This window comes from Astatotilapia calliptera, chromosome 14, assembly GCF_900246225.1.
Source record: "Astatotilapia calliptera chromosome 14, fAstCal1.2, whole genome shotgun sequence".
Taxonomy (NCBI): Eukaryota; Metazoa; Chordata; class Actinopteri; order Cichliformes; family Cichlidae; genus Astatotilapia; species Astatotilapia calliptera.
In genome coordinates this window covers 8,220,661-8,239,826 of record NC_039315.1, presented here as the reverse complement: position 1 = coordinate 8,239,826, position 19,166 = coordinate 8,220,661, and the positions used below count along the sequence as shown (strand labels likewise).

The following is a 19,166-nucleotide window of genomic DNA, read 5'->3' as shown; positions in this document are numbered from 1 at the left end:
AACACAGCAGGAAGAACATAAACTTTACTTTTAAAGTATAAAAATGTGGCAACTGTTTGTCATATTTATAAAGTGCCCTTGAAATAAGAACTACAACTCCTGCAAGTCTTTGCCTTAGCAACCCTGTTAAATTACCTTGAAGCTATTTATAGATGAGTCAATGTGCCCTGCACGTGCTCTAAAACTTTTAAAGAACAGAAGTCTTCTGGAAACAGAAGTCAGTCCCAACAGATGGTGAGACAAAAATCACTCATAAATAAACAGGAAGAAGCAAATATAAGACAGAACTAAGAAGTGAGGATAATGCACAAGTAGTTATGATGATTCTAAATCAAGAGTTTCCAATGCCACTGTGATGTACACTCTTTCAACCTGGCTAACTGTGCTAGAATATGTCATGGTCCTGTTACTGTGAGCAGTTATGAGAGGAGAAGATGATCAGACCTTCAAAGGACATAAAGTCAAAGATAAAGCTTTCTTTTTGAGAGTTTAAGAAAGACTGCTGTATTATTTGTTGCATTTTCATTTTGTGCTACTTTACAAAAGATTAAGACCTTGAGATGTTAGGGCTATGGCTTCTTAACAATTACCATGTGACACAACTGTATTTCTGATTACTCTGAATCCTCAGACCTTGTCCTAATGATCAGCAGCCATGAGCTCCACTAAGCAGTTTTCCAGCACTCTATGAGTTCAAATAATTTTCCCACCATGTAAGAAAAGACTAAAAGAAGATAACTGAGCATTTTCAGGTACCAGTCTCCTCATTAATAGGAACAGAAGATTTGGGATTTAAAGCACCAGAAAACTTTCCAATTGATCTCTTCCATGATTGCTTGGAAGGTAAATAAAGACCCAAGGTGATGGAAAAAGCCCTTAAGAACTATATAGTCTGGAGGGACAGTGTTGGGTTTGGGCAAAACTGCCCCATGCTAGCTGTGAAAAATAATACAGAATGACTTTCTTGGGATTATTCTAGTTTTAAATTGGACAAAACCAGAAAGCTAAGCCTGTGAACCAAACAGAGGAGAGTGTCAATGTCTACATCAACAAACAGGGTGGCAATACTGCATGCTACATTGTTTAAAATCAGGGTGCAGAACCTATAACGTGGTTGTGCTCAGAAATTCAAAGTTCTACACTGGCCTTCTGTTTAGCAGTACCTACAACATCAGGTCTCTAAGGTACTACATGCATTCATCGTATAAATGAATCTCCGCCAGTCTGTGCAAAATTCAACTTCTTTTAGCTGGTTCACTGATTCAACCATAGTTGGGGCAGTTTCTGTGCAGCAACACCTGCACAAATATGACCCTCAAGAGCCATCAAGTCCTCACATTACAGTAAACCTTCTGTCTTTAATCTAAACTCCATCAGTCCAGATGATCCATTTACATAAACTTTTTTTGGCCACAACAAACCAAAATGTGCTTGGAGGAAAAAATAAAAGAACAATGGTTTCATGAGAACAATACATCTCCAGCTGGTGAGCACAGGGATGGATTGGTGCTCGTCTTGCAGCCAGTGGAAAAGGGAAAACTTAACTTTGAGGCAGAAGAATGGATTCAATAAACAGCAGCTAAATCTGTGTAAATAATACAAGACTTAAGAAATAAGCAGTATTCACCATTAGGAATGCACTTTAAGTGTCAGTGGTGCATACTGCTCAGTGTCCTGATTTGTTGTTTCTGTTGTTAAATGTGATTCATCATTGTTTTTGTAATGATGCTGAAGTTCAGATTTTCTGTTGGTTGGGGTACTCTACAACTTTAGGTGAAAACCATATAAATGAAAACACAGATTAAGACTAAAAGGCTGCAAAGACTTCAGTGACTAATTATACAGTGGATGAAAATGTATTTCAGCAACTGTTTATCCTTCTCATCTATGAGGAACTTTATATTCATTTTCTATTAATGCAAATATAACTGATTTTAATTCATCCTCTTTTTGCTCAGTTTTCCACTTATCATTACAGGGGGGAAAGCGAGACAAGCATTTTCTCCATTTTGAAACATTTTCTGAAAATGAATTGCGATGCCCAAACGAAAGCTTTAAAATATATCGTCATATACTGTATATGCAGTTGTCTTGTACTTTAACCTCATGGAAAATTCTACAATCTGTGCCTAAAACTTGTCTCCAAAAGCATCATGGCCCACTTCAAAAATCCGAAATCTTCTGTGGCCCATCCAAATTTTTTTTAATCACAACTCTGATCATTCTACTGTGAAATATTTTTGCTAGTATCATTAACAGCTTTATTTGAAACACCTGAAAGCTATTGCAGGAAATGCAGAATGTGGTGTATTTATTTAGAATACCTTGGCTTTGTTATGCGCTTCTTTTTTCCTTTTTTAATATTTAAAGGAAATGTAAAGTTTACAATTATTTACATTTTATAAATTGCCGCTATGTTTTGACTTAAAAAACTAATTTAAAACAACTAAAATATCACTTGTGAAATTAAAAATATTTTTGCAAGTCACTTTGTGTACAAAACTTTGGGAATTACTGATTGCCACTGAAGTTTAGTTTCAACTATTTAGATATGCAACATAGCAATCCATTGACAATTAGCCTTTAACACTAATCAAACAGACAACTGACAAAAGATAACATCGTACTTTCACTGCGGTCAAGTGAGCCCTCACTTGACCGCAGTGTACTTTCTGTGACTGCTGCCAAACAAGTGCGACAGGCTGTCGCAGAGCAACTCCAAACGACACATACTCTGTCAAGGAAAAAAAAATATGCAGAAAACTAAAGGAACAGCTTTCTTACCTGGAGAACAGGGAAGGCAGAGTGGAGCCCCTATTCTGGTTAGCAAGCAAATCCATTAAAAGGTCTGGTAGTTCATAAGATGGCAATGCAGTGTTTCGTTTGAATTCTGTTGTCCTACTGCAATGGAAAATTATAAAACATTATCACAACTGGCAGACTCCCACCATTTCCTTATGCGTGGCTGAAAAAAAAAAACATTTTTCCGACACAAGATCCAATGTGGAGGAAGCTAGTTTCATGCTAAAGATGTCTAAAGCAAAGTAAACTCCAAACAGTAATGACCAGAATACTTACATATTCTAGCTATAGAATTGCAAGAGACAATTTCTAGTTGTTTTTGTTTGAAAATCTCTGCAGGAAAATATATATATTTTTTATCATGTTGATGTTAATTTGTTGTTGTTTTTTTTTAACATGTTGCTTTGTTAATTTAAGGTTGTAAATTCGCAATGTGACCACTAGAGGGCACATAACACATAAAGAGCCTAGTAGTGACGTGCGATACCAATAATTTCCTTTCCGATCCCATACCAAGTCAAATTCAGGGTGGTATCGATGATATTGATACTTTGTACAAAACTTAATGTGTTATTATATTTTAAATTATAGCTTCGTAACATTGCAGGACTTCAGACTACTTTTTCTTATTGTTTCAATTATGAAGAAATCTCATATAGAAATAAAATCCTGAAGTTGTGATAATTGATGCTATTTGAACATGTGTATCTTGTAATTTAACATGTATATACTTGCCTAGACGTTTCAACAAAAACATTCAACATTCACACTTTCCCTCATTCACAGTAGTGCTGTGCCACACTACAAATTTTGGTATGATCCAATACCAAGTACACTGAACAAAAATATAAACGCAACACTTTTGTTTTTGCTCCCATTCCCCATGGGATGGACGTAGAGACCTAAAATTCATTCCAGATACACAATATAACCATCCCTCCCAAACAGTGGTCACAAATCAGTCCAAATGTGTGGTAGTGGGCACATCTGCTATATTGAGATAATCCATCCCACCTCACAGGTGTGCCACATCAGGATGCTGATCTGACATCATGAGTAGTGCACAGGTGTACCTCAGACTGCCCACAACAAAAGGCCACCCTGGAATGTGCAGTTTTTTGCGCTATTGGGGGTCTGGGGACCCAGAACCGGTCAGTATCTGGTGTGACCACCATTTGCCTCATGCAGTGCAACACATCGTCGCATGGACTCTATCAGATTGTCATTTGTGGCCTGTGGAATGTTGGTCCACTCCACTTCAATGGCTGTGCGAGGTTGTTGGATATTCGTGGGAACTGGTACACGCTGTCGTATACGCCGGTCAAGCACATCCCGAACATGTTCAATGGGTGACATGTCCGGTGAGTATGCTGGCCATGCAAGAACTGGGACATTCTCAGCTGCCATCTGCCCTGAACAATGTGAACCATGATTCATCCGTGAAGCGCACACCTCTCCAACGTGCCAGACACCATCGAATGTGAGCATTTGCCCACACAAGTCTGTTACGGCGACGAGCTGGAGTCAGGTCAAGACCCCGATGAGGACGACGGGCATGCAGTTGAGCGTCCCTGAGACGGTTTCTGACAGTTTGTGCAGAAATTGTTTGGTTGTGCAAACCAATTGTTCCAGCAGCTGTCTGGGTGGCTGGTCTCAGACGATCTTGGAGGTGAACCTGCTGGATGTGGAGGTCCTGGGCTGGTGTGGTTACACGAGGTCTGCGGTTGTGAGGCCGGTTGGATGTGCTGCCATATTCTCTGAAACGCCTGTGGAGACGGCTTATGGTTGAGAAATGAACATTCAATGCACGGGCGACAGATCTGGTTGACATTCCTGCTGTCAGCATGCCAATTGCACGCTCCCTCATTGCTTGTGGCATCTGTGGCATTTTGCTGTGAGACAAAACTGCACATTCCAGGGTGGCCTTTTGTTGTGGGCAGTCTGAGGTACACCTGTGCACTACTCATGATGTCAGATCAGCATCCTGATGTGGCACACCTGTGAGGTGGGATGGATTATCTCAATATAGCAGATGTGCCCACTACCACACATTTGGACTGATTTGTGACCACTGTTTGGGAGGGATGGTTATATTGTGTATCTGGAATGAATTTTAGGTCTCTACGTCCATCCCATGGGGAATGGGAGCAGTAACAAAGGTGTTGCGTTTATATTTTTGTTGAGTGTAAATACAGGGCCAGTATTGACGATATCAGTACGAATTGGTTATTCAGGCAGCTAATGGGGGGACGAGTAGTGTGCCATGATTTATAAGATGAATTCTCAATTTGCAAATTCTGAACAAATTTTCACCACCACTGTGATTGTTACTTTCCACAATCATTAGTTAACACAACAAAACACAACTTTCAGCTTTTTGTGTGTTTTGAAACTGAAATGTAAATTTTTCTGTCTGTAAAGACCACAAAAGGTTTGGCGATTTTTCATAATGCACGTTTGAGGTTTATTTTTTCCAAAGAAATAATTAACACAGTTCAGTGGGCTACATACTGAATTTGAAGGATAAAAGCAAAGTATCGATTCAATTGTGCTTGTATCGATCCAATACCAATACTAGTGTTGGTATCGATACGATTGATATTTGGATCATCCGACCGCCTCTTATTCTTACTTAAAAGTAATTCCGGCTTCCAGTCATGTCTATCTATAGAAGAAAATGTCCATAGTGCAGTGTGAGGTGATTTATACCCTAAGAAGTAAAACATCCCTTCAAATCCCGGAAGAGACACAAACTGCTGCACGAAAGCCTGTAAAAATGTTTTCAATAATATGTGCAGATCACAGTTGTATAATTCATATTTCTTTAAAGCATTTACACTAGTGTGAAATGATTTGCATACTGCTGCATTATAGCATTTGAATATTACTAATATGTTTTTAAAAACATTTCCTGTTGCAAATTATACTATTTCAGTATCATTTATTTATTTGCAACGATATGTTATCAACATGCATTTAAACTGCCCGGTAAGCAGCAGTGACTGTACTTGCGGGAACTATTTCAAGGCTACATGACCCACGTGACCCCCAAAATTTCAGGGGCTCTGGTTATCAGGGTGTCTGGCCACTAAGTATCAGGCTAGCAATCACTTATTTTAGGTATGTGACCCCTCCTGGTCACTTTGTGGAACTGCAGCATTAACCAATATAGTGCCAGAGTAGGCATAAATTTAATCTTCTGGCAAATTACAGTAACTAAATATTTTTTAAATATAGTTTTATTGCCGATGTTGAAAAAATCTCTCCTTTTGCAGAGGACAGCATTGTACCTCTTTAAGTAGCATTCCCATAGTTTGAGGAAACCTGGGATTTGAAAACACTGAGGAAGGAAGCAATGAAAGTGCAGATGAGGCAGCTTGTGGTTAAAAGATGCTTTTAAAAACAAAAAAAAAATCCACATTCAAGTCAAAATAAAATAAATATTTGTTTCATATATAATAGCTGCCATTAGCTGCCAAATGTTGTGGTGGGATGCAAAATAATCTGATTAAATGATTAAATGTTTAAATTCTTGCTGCTCCTACGACATGACACCAGAGAACTGTTGACATGATGGATTTCTTTAAACAAGGTTTGCTTTTTTGTGCTCTGCTTAATTTCATATAAAAGGCCCCTAAAAATAAATGAGAGGTGCTGTAATACGAAGCAGGAGAAAATGCAGTGACCTCAATCAAGGCCAATTTTTCATTTTGCAGTTTTAAAGAGAGTAATCTGGATTTTAAGCGCATTGAGCCAGCTGTTGTGGTGAATAAATATAATGGAAGTTAACTGAATTGAATTTGAACTAAAATTGTGTGGCTTGATCCTTTGCCTTCTTCTTCATCGCCTTATTTCGGCTGCTCCCTTTTGGGTCTCCACAGCAAATCATCTTCCTTTTTCCTCCATATCATCTTATTCCTAGCATCCTCTTCTGTCACACCAACACTCTACACATCCTCCTTTATTGCATCCATAAATCTTCTCTGTGGTCTTCCTCTTTTGAATGGCTTTAACATCTTCAGTATCCTTTGCATATCCACTATCCCTCTTCTGCGAATGTCCAAACATCTCCACACAATTTTATTGAATTTGGCTTGGTAGCTTTGGCCTTGGAGGTGGAATTTTAGTTTTTCCTTACATCATATAAGTAAACTTGTACAGTTAAAATGTTCCAGGTGGAAGGTTTCCATTAAAACGGGGACTGTTGTGTTTAATAATTGCCTCCTTGTCTTTTGATTCAAGGCCTGATTCGTCTGCAAGAGTTGATCAAAGCTCCATCCAGATACAGCATTAAAATAAAGATCCGGCAGCTGCCCACAGGAAGTAAAGATGCCCGTCCCCTGCTGAAGGAAATGAAGAAAGGGAAGGAGTTCTATGTCATCTTTGACTGCTCTTACCAAACATCAGCTGATGTTCTCAAGCAGGTGAATAACATGCACTTCTGCCAGTTTGTGGGCCACTGAGGGTTCAGCCACACGCCACATAAAGTGAAAATTTGATCAGATAACCAATGTGGATTTTCTTTCTTCAATGGAAAAAAAAAGCCTCTAAATCTCTTTTCTGAATTGCTGTTGGTTTAATATTCACTACGTGCAAGATTAGTGCACTTCTATCCCCTTCAGAAATCCTGTGTTCATTACCAAATCCAAGCAGAGCCTATTTCTGGGCCAGACGTACACGTTTAGAACCAACAGCTGCTCGGAAGATTAATTGAAGACACTTCACTAACAGGAGAAAATTGTGACATATACTCACTCGCATAGTTGTTAATGTGAGCCAAAGAAATATGAGACAATTCAGGAAATGGATGGAATAAATAATTTGCCGCTCGCTGTGGTTGTGGGTATGGTTGGTTGGTCTTAGGCGGAAGAGAAGATTATTTATTGTGGCTGGAACAAATCTCCACTGTACCGTTAAACAGAAAACTCTCAAACACTTTCTCCCTGTTTAGATTCTGTCCATGGGAATGATGACTGAATATTACCACTTTTTCTTCACCACATTGGTAAGAGACAAATCTTTTACAAAAAACCCTCTTTCTGATCATAATAACTGTGACTCCTGAAACTTGATAGATAGGTATTTTGCTATGATGCCACATAACTACACAATGCTGGCCTGCCTAAAGTCTGTTTTTATGCTACACTACTGAGTTATGCTGATGAGCCTGCACATCTGTGGTTTGTTTTATAATAAGGCTGCTGGGTGCCCTTGGCATAATTCCATGTTATTACCTTGTACTCATGTTGTTCCACTGTTTTAATCAAGTGTTGGTTTACCCTTTCTCTTCAGTTAACTATATCTTGGTCTCATATTGACATTAGGAGTGAAAGTCAGTAGAGGGAAGACAGAATGTGTTTAATTGACAGACAGGCAGGTTTAACAGCTAAGATGCAAGGAGTAAATATGGAGGAGGAGTAGAAACACCTGGGTCAACCATCCAAAGTTCCTGACAGTGCGCAGGGAAGATTAAGAGGAGCGTGCAGGCAGGGTGGAGACAGGTTTTGTCAGTGATCTGTGACAGAAGGACAGCAGCAAGAGTGAAAGGGAAGGTTTACAAGATGGTAGTGAGATCTGCTAAGATGTATTTGGACATTGACGCACTGTTGAAGATGTTAAGATTTTCATTGGGAGTGAAGAGGATGGACAAGACAAGTGATTACATCAGAGGGACAGCTCAAGTCGAGCAGTTTGAAGAAGCAAGGCTGAGATGGTTTCGGACATGTGCAGAGTAGGGATAGTAGCTATATTGGACACAGGATGTAGAAGATGGAGCTGCCAGGCATAAGAGGAAGACCACAAAGAAGGTTAATGGATGTAGTGATGGAGGACATGAAGAGGGTTGGTGTGACAGAGAGGGATGCTGGGGACAGGCAGAGATGGAGGCAGATGATCACCGCTGAAAGAAGAAGATTATGTCATGTCACATCAATCCCCTTAGGACCTGTTTGCCCTTGATTTGGAGCCGTACCGCTATAGCGGGGTCAACATGACGGGGTTCAGATTGCTAAACATAGACAATCCTCATGTGGCTTCGGTGGTCGAAAGATGGGCCATGGAGCGACTGCAGGCACCCTCCAAAGCCGAGACTGGAATGATGGAGGGGATGATGACAGTAAGCCTAGTTTTACCTAATGCTTTCTGTATTATCGATAGAAACTTTCAAATCAGCACATGAAATAGACATTCTGTTAACTTTGTCTCCAGATACTATCAAGTAACAATGTAATAAAAAGCCAGACATGTAAATGTACCTACTCAAGCTTTATTTGTAACACTGCATGAGATCTTTAATACATTTTCACTAGCTCTCATTGCATACACTTGGGTCAAAATACAGAAATTTTATGAATTTTCTAAAACTGCTGCTGTACCTTTGAGTGTGCTTGCAGAAATGAAATGCTGCTGTTTATGTACATAGACAGCCCGGGTGTGATAACTGGATGACATGTGATTTGCAGTCCCCAGTAACAGAGGATGATGGCCACATTTCTCTTTCAGACTGAAGCAGCTCTGATGTACGACGCCGTCTACATGGTGGCTGCTGCCTCACAACGCACCTCTCAGATCACTGTGAGCTCCCTTCAGTGCCACCGACACAAACCCTGGCGCTTTGGATCACGCTTCATGAGCATGCTCAAAGATGTGAGTCTGCCTAATGAATGTGTGACACCGGCGCTCCATCCATTCATCTGTCCTTTTCATAGCCCGCTGCCTCTGTGTCACTTGCTTTTGTGCAAGAGCAGAAACAATAGAGTTAGGAGATTAGATCTGGTGAATGAGCAACGAGTGTGTGATGATTATATTGAAAATAATTTTTTCAAGACATGGTGATTGACGTCATGCATCACATGTTGGTAGTCTTGTAAAGATTAGAGCTGTCCATGGAGGAATGCTGCTCCTTGTGTGAATGTTTATGAAAGCAGGTAAAGACAATGTAGATTTGAGACAGCTCCTCATGAGCTAATAATAATGCTAAAACTGAAGACTCGTGCTAAGGATCATGTAGCATGCTTCTTGCTCTGTTGAACACGAAAAATATTTCTGCATGAATTGTTGATCTAACAGCAGATTAAACAGAAACACAATGAGACAAACACTCAGCAAAGCCTGACAGGTTGAAAAAAACACGCTGCCTGCTGTGGAAGCAGACTTTTTCATCTGTGTCAAGATATATTCATCTCACTTTAATAAGCTCTCTTGTTATTGCACTCTCTAATTAGATGTTTCTTTAACCAATGAGCTCTTCTTGTTGTAAGTGAGGAGAGAATATTGACAGCAACAAGCAAAGCCAAATGACCCAGGCAGCAGAGTGTAAATGAATGAGACTTTTAGCTGTATGGTCTTTAAAGATATTGTCTGTAATTAGACTTGAGAAAAGTATTTTTACATAAAAACAAAGCGATGTAAAATGTAATTTTCTTGTCGACTGATGACTGCCACTGTAATATTCTTTCTTCTACACACAAAAAAGCCCAAACATCCTAAAATGAACATTGTTGTTTTAGTACAGTGGTTAAATTTAAAAGTGCCATTCCAGTGCTTTCTTTTTACTGTTCTCCCATTTACAGCATATTATGCATACAACACACGTCACTACCAGCCAATATTTTACTGCCATACTATATAGATTTTCAATTTACTGGTAAACCTTAGCTACTAGGGTCCTCGGCTATGGTTGTGAACCTGGGTAAGTGATTGAAAGAATAAGACTGGAGATACAAGTGACAGAACTGAGCTTCCTCTGAAGGGTGTCTGGCTCATCCTTGAAGGTAGTTTAAGGACCTTGATCATTTGGGAAGTACTCGGAGTAAAGCTAAAAGAGAGAGTGGAGGTGATTCAGGAATTGTATGCATCCTAAGCAAGGGGTTCTGGGCATATCCAACCAAAAAAGAAGCAGGGAAGATCCAGGACATGCTGGAGAGATTACGTTTCCCAGCTGACCTGGGAAAACCTGGGAAGGAGAGGGGAATATACAGGTTGTGGATGGGGAAAGGACGGTCTGGGCATTAGGCTCGATGGCTGGGTGAATGAATTGATAGAAACTTAGCAGAGAAAGTAAGGAAATTTGTGTTAGCAATAAAGTCTATATGGTTGGATAAAGAAGATTTGGCAAGTTTTTTATGGGCGCAACCCACATGCTCAGCTCTGCTGCTCAACCCACAAATGCATTTTCCTTACAAATGTGGCACCATTTAATGAGAAATACTGTAAACAGACTTTCTAGCAGTATAAGATTTATTGCCAGGAAGCAAAGAAATAATCGACCGAACATAAATGTCCTTATTTTTTGTACTAAGTTTAGCTTTTAAATTAGTCATTAATGGAAACACTTAGCAAATCCACGACACACAATCTTACAGGGAACTTAGGGAAGCTGGTTGACAAATACTGTACATCTATCATATTTTGCTCATAAGTTTCATCTTATTATCAAACATAAGTTCTGCACTGCAAAGTAGTATACTGACTATGTGTCTGGTGGAGCTGACAGGGGTGTGCTTATCTGGAGAATGCTTAAACTGAGTATTTGGAATATTCAAAGGAAATGATGTCTTCAGCTTACAATAGACCTGCCATTATGCCTCTCCTTATTCCTGTTACCGCTTGTATGAGAGGCACTCTGATTTAGTCCATGATGCATTACCACACAATAATTATGTAACTCTAACAGTAATCAAACCAGACGTGATGTATGCAGAGCTGAATCATTTATAGCAGGTCATTTCCAAGCTTCTACAAGACAAATTGGATACCTTAAAGAAACGAGTAGCTGCTTGAATGGTGAAAAACACATTCACAAATAAACACACCATTTAGAAAGTTAATGTGTACATGCCTATATAAAAGTTTAATGGTGGAAAAGTTTAACATATGTAGAGACTATATTGAAAATATGTAAACATATTAGTATGGTCCTTTCAGACTGTATTTTAAATTAAGAACTATAACTTAACAGCATTAGCTGATGGGCCCTTGAGCAAGACACTAAGTGCTGTTCAGTAGCTCAGCCTACACTCTGCTCTTGTGGGGGTGGAAAGGTAAACTGACAAATCTGCCTGCAAGACTTGGTGCTGTGCCACACATTTAACAGGGAAAGTTAAGTTTTATGAAGAACTAACTGTTCAAGAATATTAGGGGCACTTTGAACGCATACAGATGAATGTGCTTGGATCTGATTTTAGATACAGTATTGATGTGGAAAAAAGAAAATATTGTTTTTTCTCACCGTTTCCTCTCATGTGGTCATGGGTTTTTAATGGCGGCAGTATCATTATCTTACAAATATAAAAAATAGGTCCACTTCTTGGACAAAGAGTGGTTTTGCCTCTCTATACCACCATAGATTTTAAATCAGTTAAACAACTGTGATTAGAGCCAAGATTTTCCACTTTAATTCAGAGGGCTTTGATAAAAGTTTTGCAGAATTAGAAACATTTTCATACACGGTTTCAGAGGCTTAAAATACTTTGCACAATTGACCAACAACCAATTTCAAGGTTAGGTGAGGCCCGTTCTGTTGTTCTTTCAAGACAAAGGCTGCAAACCGCTGGTTACACTCAAAAACATGGTTACACTCAAGAACACGAGTGTAACCAGTAAACATCTAAAAGAGTCTTCACAGAAAAATATCTGGACTGATGAATCCAAGATTAACTTGTACCAGGAAGGATGATGGGAAAAATATGGAGATATGGTAGAGGCAAGTGGAACCAGACCAGCAGTGTTTATTGATGATGTGATTGGGCTATATTCTCTGCTCAGATTCAGATTAGGCTTAAGATAGTCACTGACTACAAAGGGTTTTCATTCAAGGATTAAAAACAGTCCTAATATTTAAATATATGTAACTATATATATATTTATAGATAGGAGTACTATCTATAAAAATGGCTGTATTTCATAAACAGTAGATACAATATGTTTGTTAAACCCCTTCAATTACTTTTTGTCTCTTTAGTTTAAACTACAAAAAAATTGTCCAACAAAATATAGACCTAACTGCATATAAACTGCAGTCGTGGAAACACATTGTCAAGAGAGAGAAAATCTGATTGGTGAGGATTTAAAAAGGAGAATTAATCAAAAGAATAAATCTGGACTGAAGGGTCAACAGATCTCAAAGATGTGAGTGACGACACTGGAAAGCAGACATATCAAAGGGCATTTTCATTGAATGATACCCTCTAACCTTCTATATGTATTAAAGAAACTGATGTTTCTCATGACGTGATCAAGTTTAATATGAACTCTTAAGTTTATGTGTGATTCCTGACATGGAATACTATCCTCCTTTTCTTTCTTTCTTTCTGCAAAATCAATTTCATCATACTGCTTCAGAATGATGACACTGGATTACATTTTTTCTTAATCTTGTTTTGTTTATTGCTCGTTGCGTGTACTAATGGCTCAAGATGAATTTGCTTCGGTTCCAGTCGAATTAATGGAATATTTTTCACTTCAAAGTCAAAGGCTCACTGTTGGTTTGCATCTCTAAATTCACCTGTATGCTATTTCCAGCAGAATAGATTTTAGTGGAATATTTTGCAGTGTTTAATACTAGCATGACACTGTATTTCTTAAAATCTGTATATATATGCTATAAAAACTTTTTGACGGCATGCCCTTGGTGTCACTCCAATACCATAATGCCTTGCTCTTAGAGTAAACAAACATTAAGTTGAACCAATTCTTTAAAAATACACAAACCACACTGTTCATGTCCTGAATACCATATGTTATTTCCCATGTTTGATATTTGTGGCTGCTTTCAACATTGCTTTAAAAAAAAAGCAACGTTATATTGAAACCTAACTGTAATATTGAGATGCTTTTTTCCCCCGAACTTGACATTTTTGTTCTTACATTTAAATGTAATGTAGTGTTGTCATTTAGAAATCTGGCTTTGTTTTACATTTGGATCAAAACGCACTGGTATTGTGAGAAAGTCCTGCACCACCCCTCATTTCTGTATATTTTGCCTCCAAGAAGCCAGGCTTTGTTATCAAGTGCTCTTGATGAACAATAGTTCTCCGGGCTCCTTTCTGAAGTTTTTCAACATTTTTGTTTCAGCATTGGCTGCTTTTTTATTCATTTTCTTTCTGGTCTTTGTACCTTCGCATGTTTGTTTGTTTTTAAGTCACCTGTGAATCTTTTAAGCCTAACAGGATATTGTATACATAATTTTCCAATTATCATTTCTTTAGATGAATCTGTGAAAAATATCAATTGATACCACAGTGTGTAAAGATAAGGATAATGACTCCCGTGCATTTGAATGTGCTTCAAGAAGTCTTGAGAACTATTCCCAAAGACTACAAAGTAGAGCTAGTGTAAGTAAAAAGCTTGCCAAACAGATTTCAGGTTGTGATGAAGACTAAAGGTGATCCAACCAAAACACTGAGTTTCAAGCTTGTTAAAGCTGTGCAGAGACTGAGTTTGTACACATTTCAATAATGTGCTGCACCTGTTTCCCATTTTCCTAGCAAATATAAAGAAATCAAACGTGAGTCAAGACTTTTGCACAGTACTGTACAAGCATTTTATTTGGGGGTCAACTGACAATAATTATCTTTTTTTTCGGCTTTACAGTTAGAATGTCATGGTAAAAATGGTAAATGGCCTGTATTTATATAGCGCTTTACTAGTCCCTAAGAACCCCAAAGCGCTTTACATATCCAGTCATCCAGTCATCCACCCATTCGCACACACATTCACACACATAGACGTCATAGGAATGTACTGAAAAGGCCTATTGATGTTTCGTTGTTGCATCTTTCCATAAAGAAATTGACTTCATTCTCTGTCAGTGCAGATATAAAGCTACTTTCTCTGTGCTCTCTGTAACAGATTTAACCTGACTGTAATTCAACTGAGCTAACTTCATTATCAACTGATTTCAAATATATCTGAGCGCTGCTGCCCACCCGCTGCTCTCTTCACAGACAGAGGGCATGCCTGCCTGCTCCATTTACATCACCATCCTCTGTGTTACAGACTCGGAGACATTTAATATTTCCATTGAGAATCTAGCCAATGCAAAAACATCCATTGTGAGCCAAGTCAGTCTTCTTTGCTTAATGAAGTACTCATCAATTATTCATGTTTAAAAGCTGTTTTCATTTTTTCCGGGCTCCTGCTTTGTTTTGCATTGATATGATGTAAAAAAGGAAGAAAAAAAACAGGAAACAAACCTGAGGGGGTCTTTGCTTGTGTTTTCTGAAACAGGCACAGTGGAACGGCTTGACAGGACAAATAATAATAAACAAGACGGACGGTCTGAGGAAAGAATTTGATTTAGATGTCATCAGCCTGAAGGAGGACGGCTTGGAGAAGGTGAAGTGTCTAACCCATGTTTATACCGTTAATACATGTTACTGTTATTCTGTTAATACACATTAAAGCAGAGCTGAGTATCATTAATGAGCATAGACAGAGCTGTTAACTGCATTTTCCCAAAAATATGCAAAAAGATGACTTGTCTTTAAACCAACATATAGACCAATTTAATTAAGACTACATAAATCTTGAAATGTGGTGTCCTAATTATGCATTTAAAAAGTAACTTTTTGAACTGTTTTGACACACTGCTCTCTCAAAATAACTTGTAGCTGTCTCTTCAAGCTTGCAAGTGTGTGCATGTTCCTTTAATCACAGTGACAATGCTACTCTCGGTTTTGACAGGTCATTAAGAAGCTGTTACCTGTTCATGCTATCATCACTGCAAAGACTTTAAACCTCGGTTAACACAGTTGGGTGTAAAAACTGCTAACAGAAGAATTATTCCCCCTTCTGTGATCTGTGATTAAAATGCTTTCTCTTTATTATTTTTGCAAGACAAACACGGGCAACAACCGCTTGAATAAAGTGTGGAAAAAGGTCTGTACTTTAGCTGCCACGGCACACTAAAGGAATATTGACACCTACTAATTTACTATACCTTTGTGACGTTACCCCTTTTCATTAAAAAATAAAAAGGTTCAGGTACTGGTTCTTAGAAATGGTGTACATTTCTCTACTGGCATTTCAAGTTTATAACATTTTGTGAGCCTTTCCTTTTTTTTCCCCCTATGTCTGTGTTTTTCATATTAACTTTTCTACTTGTTACTGCTTTCTTTTCCTGTCTTTACCTTTTTTTCCTCAATTGTGCGAAGGTTACCCAGGTAGCAACTATTTAAAGTCCAGCCACTGTGGTTATTTGGATATTTTATTTGTTACAGATTGGTGTGTGGAACTCCCAAACAGGCCTTAATTTATCAGAAATTAACAAGGATTCATCCACAAATGTAACAGACTCAATGGCCAATAGGACCCTTATTGTCACTACTATTCTGGTATGAACAGACATAAAATCATTGCTAGTGAGCATTTGATTTCAAATGTATTTGTATTATATAATCCACTGAAACCTTTCTGTCGTTCACCAGGAAAATCCTTATGTCATGTATAAGAAATCTGACAAGCCGCTTTATGGAAATGACCGCTTTGAGGGTTACTGTCTCGACCTGCTCAAAGAGCTCTCTAACATTTTGGGCTTCTCTTATGAAGTAAAGTTGGTGTCAGATGGCAAATATGGAGCTCAGAATGACAAAGGGGAGTGGAATGGCATGGTGCGGGAACTCATTGATCATGTGAGTACTGATCAGTCAGTCTTAATGTAAGAGAGAAGATGTCTTGTTCAAAGCGTCACAGTGTCTGCAGCTGACAGTGATTTTTGCTCTTTACTAGGTGGCTGATCTTGCTGTGGCCCCTCTCACTATCACATATGTCAGGGAAAAAGTTATTGATTTCTCGAAGCCATTCATGACGCTGGGAATCAGCATCCTCTACCACAAACCCAACGGCACAAATCCAGGAGTCTTCTCCTTCCTTAACCCACTCTCTCCTGATATCTGGATGTACGTGTTGTTGGCATGCCTTGGTGTCAGCTGTGTGCTTTTTGTTATTGCCAGGTAAAGAAAAAAAAGTGCTATTTGATGTGAACTTATTATAGTTGCTTTTACATTTAAGCAACACTGTTTATGTAAAGGCAAAATTTCAGTTTAACATTTTGACTTTCAGTCTGTAACAGGCCAATAGTCACTTATTAATTTTAACCGATGATTTTTTTCATTCATAACCTTTAGGTTTACTCCTTATGAGTGGTACAACCCTCACCCCTGCAACCCAGACTCGGATGTGGTTGAAAACAATTTCACTCTAATAAACAGTGTCTGGTTTGGAGTCGGCGCACTTATGCAGCAAGGTATCCCTTTATTATCTTTTTATGCAGGCAGAAGTTTTCCTTTGGTAAAGCACATTTAATCATTCCTTTTAAGTATTCATTTAATTTCAAGTAAGTAAGTATTCAATTTAATTATGAATCAATAATGTGATTTGTAATCTTATCTGATAGGATCTGAACTGATGCCGAAGGCTCTCTCTACAAGGATAGTTGGTGGGATATGGTGGTTCTTTACCCTGATCATTATCTCTTCATATACTGCCAACTTGGCCGCCTTCCTCACAGTGGAAAGAATGGACTCGCCAATTGACTCCGCTGATGATTTGGCCAAGCAAACCAAAATAGAGTACGGTGCCGTAAGAGATGGCTCCACCATGACCTTTTTTAAGGTAACCGTCTTTTTGTTTTACAGGACAATTGTAGGGGAAGAATGGAAATAAGAACACTGCTTTTAATTTTAATTAGCCTGGCAAGTTTTACCCTTGAGCCAACAGTCTTCAGTCATGTGCAGCCTGACTGGCTGGCATAAAATTTATTTGGTTTTGAAAAAGAGGAGGGTTAAAGGTTAGTGTCTTGGAAATTTCCCCATGTATCAGTTTAACAAGAACCTGTGGGAGACTGTTCCATAAAGATTTGACGGATTTATTATTTTGCCTGCAGCAGACCCAGCAGTTTATCTAAATCTATGGTGAAAATTGAATGAACTTGAAGAGATTTGTGCTCTGATGCACAGCAGGAGATGGCACCAGTCAACAGATACCCTGCAAATATGGTTTCATTTTAAATATTAGAAGCAGGCGCCAAAGGTGTGGAAAGGTGTAAAGATGCTTTCTTTTGTCTAAAATGCCGTTTTGGTGCTTGTAGATTTGACCGTGGTTTTAATAATCCACAAATGTTGATTTTGATTCAACAGAAATCGAAAATCTCTACTTATGAGAAAATGTGGGCTTTCATGAGCAGCAGGAAAAACACAGCATTAGTGAAAAACAACCGTGAAGGGATTCAAAGAGTCCTCACTACAGATTATGCCCTCTTGATGGAGTCGACCAGCATCGAGTACATCAGCCAGCGCAACTGCAACCTCACACAGATCGGAGGCTTGATAGACTCAAAGGGCTATGGTGTTGGAACCCCAATTGGTAAGAGTGATCACTATATAATAATTTCAGTAATAACCATTAATTACCATGCTCCTTCTCAGAAACCTAAAGATTACGTTACTGTAATTCCTGCTATAGGCTCCCCTTACCGAGATAAGGTCACCATTGCAATCCTGCAGCTTCAAGAAGAAGGGAAGCTCCACATGATGAAGGAGAAGTGGTGGAGAGGGAATGGCTGCCCAGAAGAGGATAGCAAAGAGGCTAGTGCCCTGGGCGTGGAGAACATAGGGGGAATCTTTATTGTATTGGCAGCTGGACTAGTCCTCTCAGTTTTTGTAGCAATTGGAGAGTTTATTTACAAATCCAGAAAAAACTTGGACATCGAGGAGGTGAGCGTCGGCCAGTGCGAATGGCACAACAAGTATTAACAAAGACTGTTATGACCATACTACACGCTTGTGTTGTCGTTCCAGGACTACAGCAATCACTAGGCCAATAAAAACTGAAGTCTGAATGTGTCGAACTGCATTGTTACAATCAAAACAAGTTTTTAAGGCAAAGTTTTGTGTTTTCAGTAGTTTTTATGTAGAGCACACAAACATTTTAGTCTCGATTGGAAGAATAGGTTAGAAACCCTTTTTATGATGATGACAGATTGTTGTTGACTTCTGACATCGTGACTCTTGACCATCTTGGCCTTGCTCTTTGTTTTTGTTTTTTTAAACATTACTCCGTGTGAGAGAAATGTCATTTTCATGGTGTTATGGGTAAGTGATGGTAAGTGGTATCTTTCCAGTAATGACTGATTCTCTTATGACACGTTTGTCATTTTCATATTTACAGCGCACGGGAACTTTGACACATTTACAAACTTGTTGATTTATTTGACAGTTTATGAGTGAGTACTCCCTCAACATCTTATTCATCAAGTTGCTTAATGTCTGTACTTTTTTTGTATCATATGAAGTTTATGAAATGCATGGATACGTTTTGTCATGTTGGAGCTGTTTCAAAATGACTAAAAATATGTGAGAACATTA

General features: G+C 38.7%; 1 protein-coding gene across 2 annotated transcripts in view; it reads left to right on the top strand.

Annotated features, from left to right (window-relative positions):
* LOC113036266 (glutamate receptor ionotropic, kainate 1) overlaps positions 1 to 19,166 on the top strand; it is a 28,392-nt gene extending 9,226 nt beyond the window's left edge. Inside the window, exons 4-16 of one of the 2 annotated variants that reach the window (XM_026192486.1) lie at positions 7,045 to 7,226; positions 7,754 to 7,807; positions 8,744 to 8,917; positions 9,304 to 9,447; positions 15,031 to 15,138; positions 15,640 to 15,681; positions 16,023 to 16,136; positions 16,230 to 16,433; positions 16,531 to 16,754; positions 16,929 to 17,047; positions 17,198 to 17,415; positions 17,940 to 18,165; positions 18,265 to 19,166. In XM_026192486.1, coding sequence (XP_026048271.1) covers positions 7,045 to 7,226; positions 7,754 to 7,807; positions 8,744 to 8,917; positions 9,304 to 9,447; positions 15,031 to 15,138; positions 15,640 to 15,681; positions 16,023 to 16,136; positions 16,230 to 16,433; positions 16,531 to 16,754; positions 16,929 to 17,047; positions 17,198 to 17,415; positions 17,940 to 18,165; positions 18,265 to 18,554 — 2,099 coding nt within the window. In that variant the 3' untranslated portion in view covers positions 18,555 to 19,166. The remainder of the gene's footprint in view (positions 1 to 7,044; positions 7,227 to 7,753; positions 7,808 to 8,743; positions 8,918 to 9,303; positions 9,448 to 15,030; positions 15,139 to 15,639; positions 15,682 to 16,022; positions 16,137 to 16,229; positions 16,434 to 16,530; positions 16,755 to 16,928; positions 17,048 to 17,197; positions 17,416 to 17,939; positions 18,166 to 18,264) is intronic. The other variant, XM_026192485.1, reaches the window with a different exon arrangement.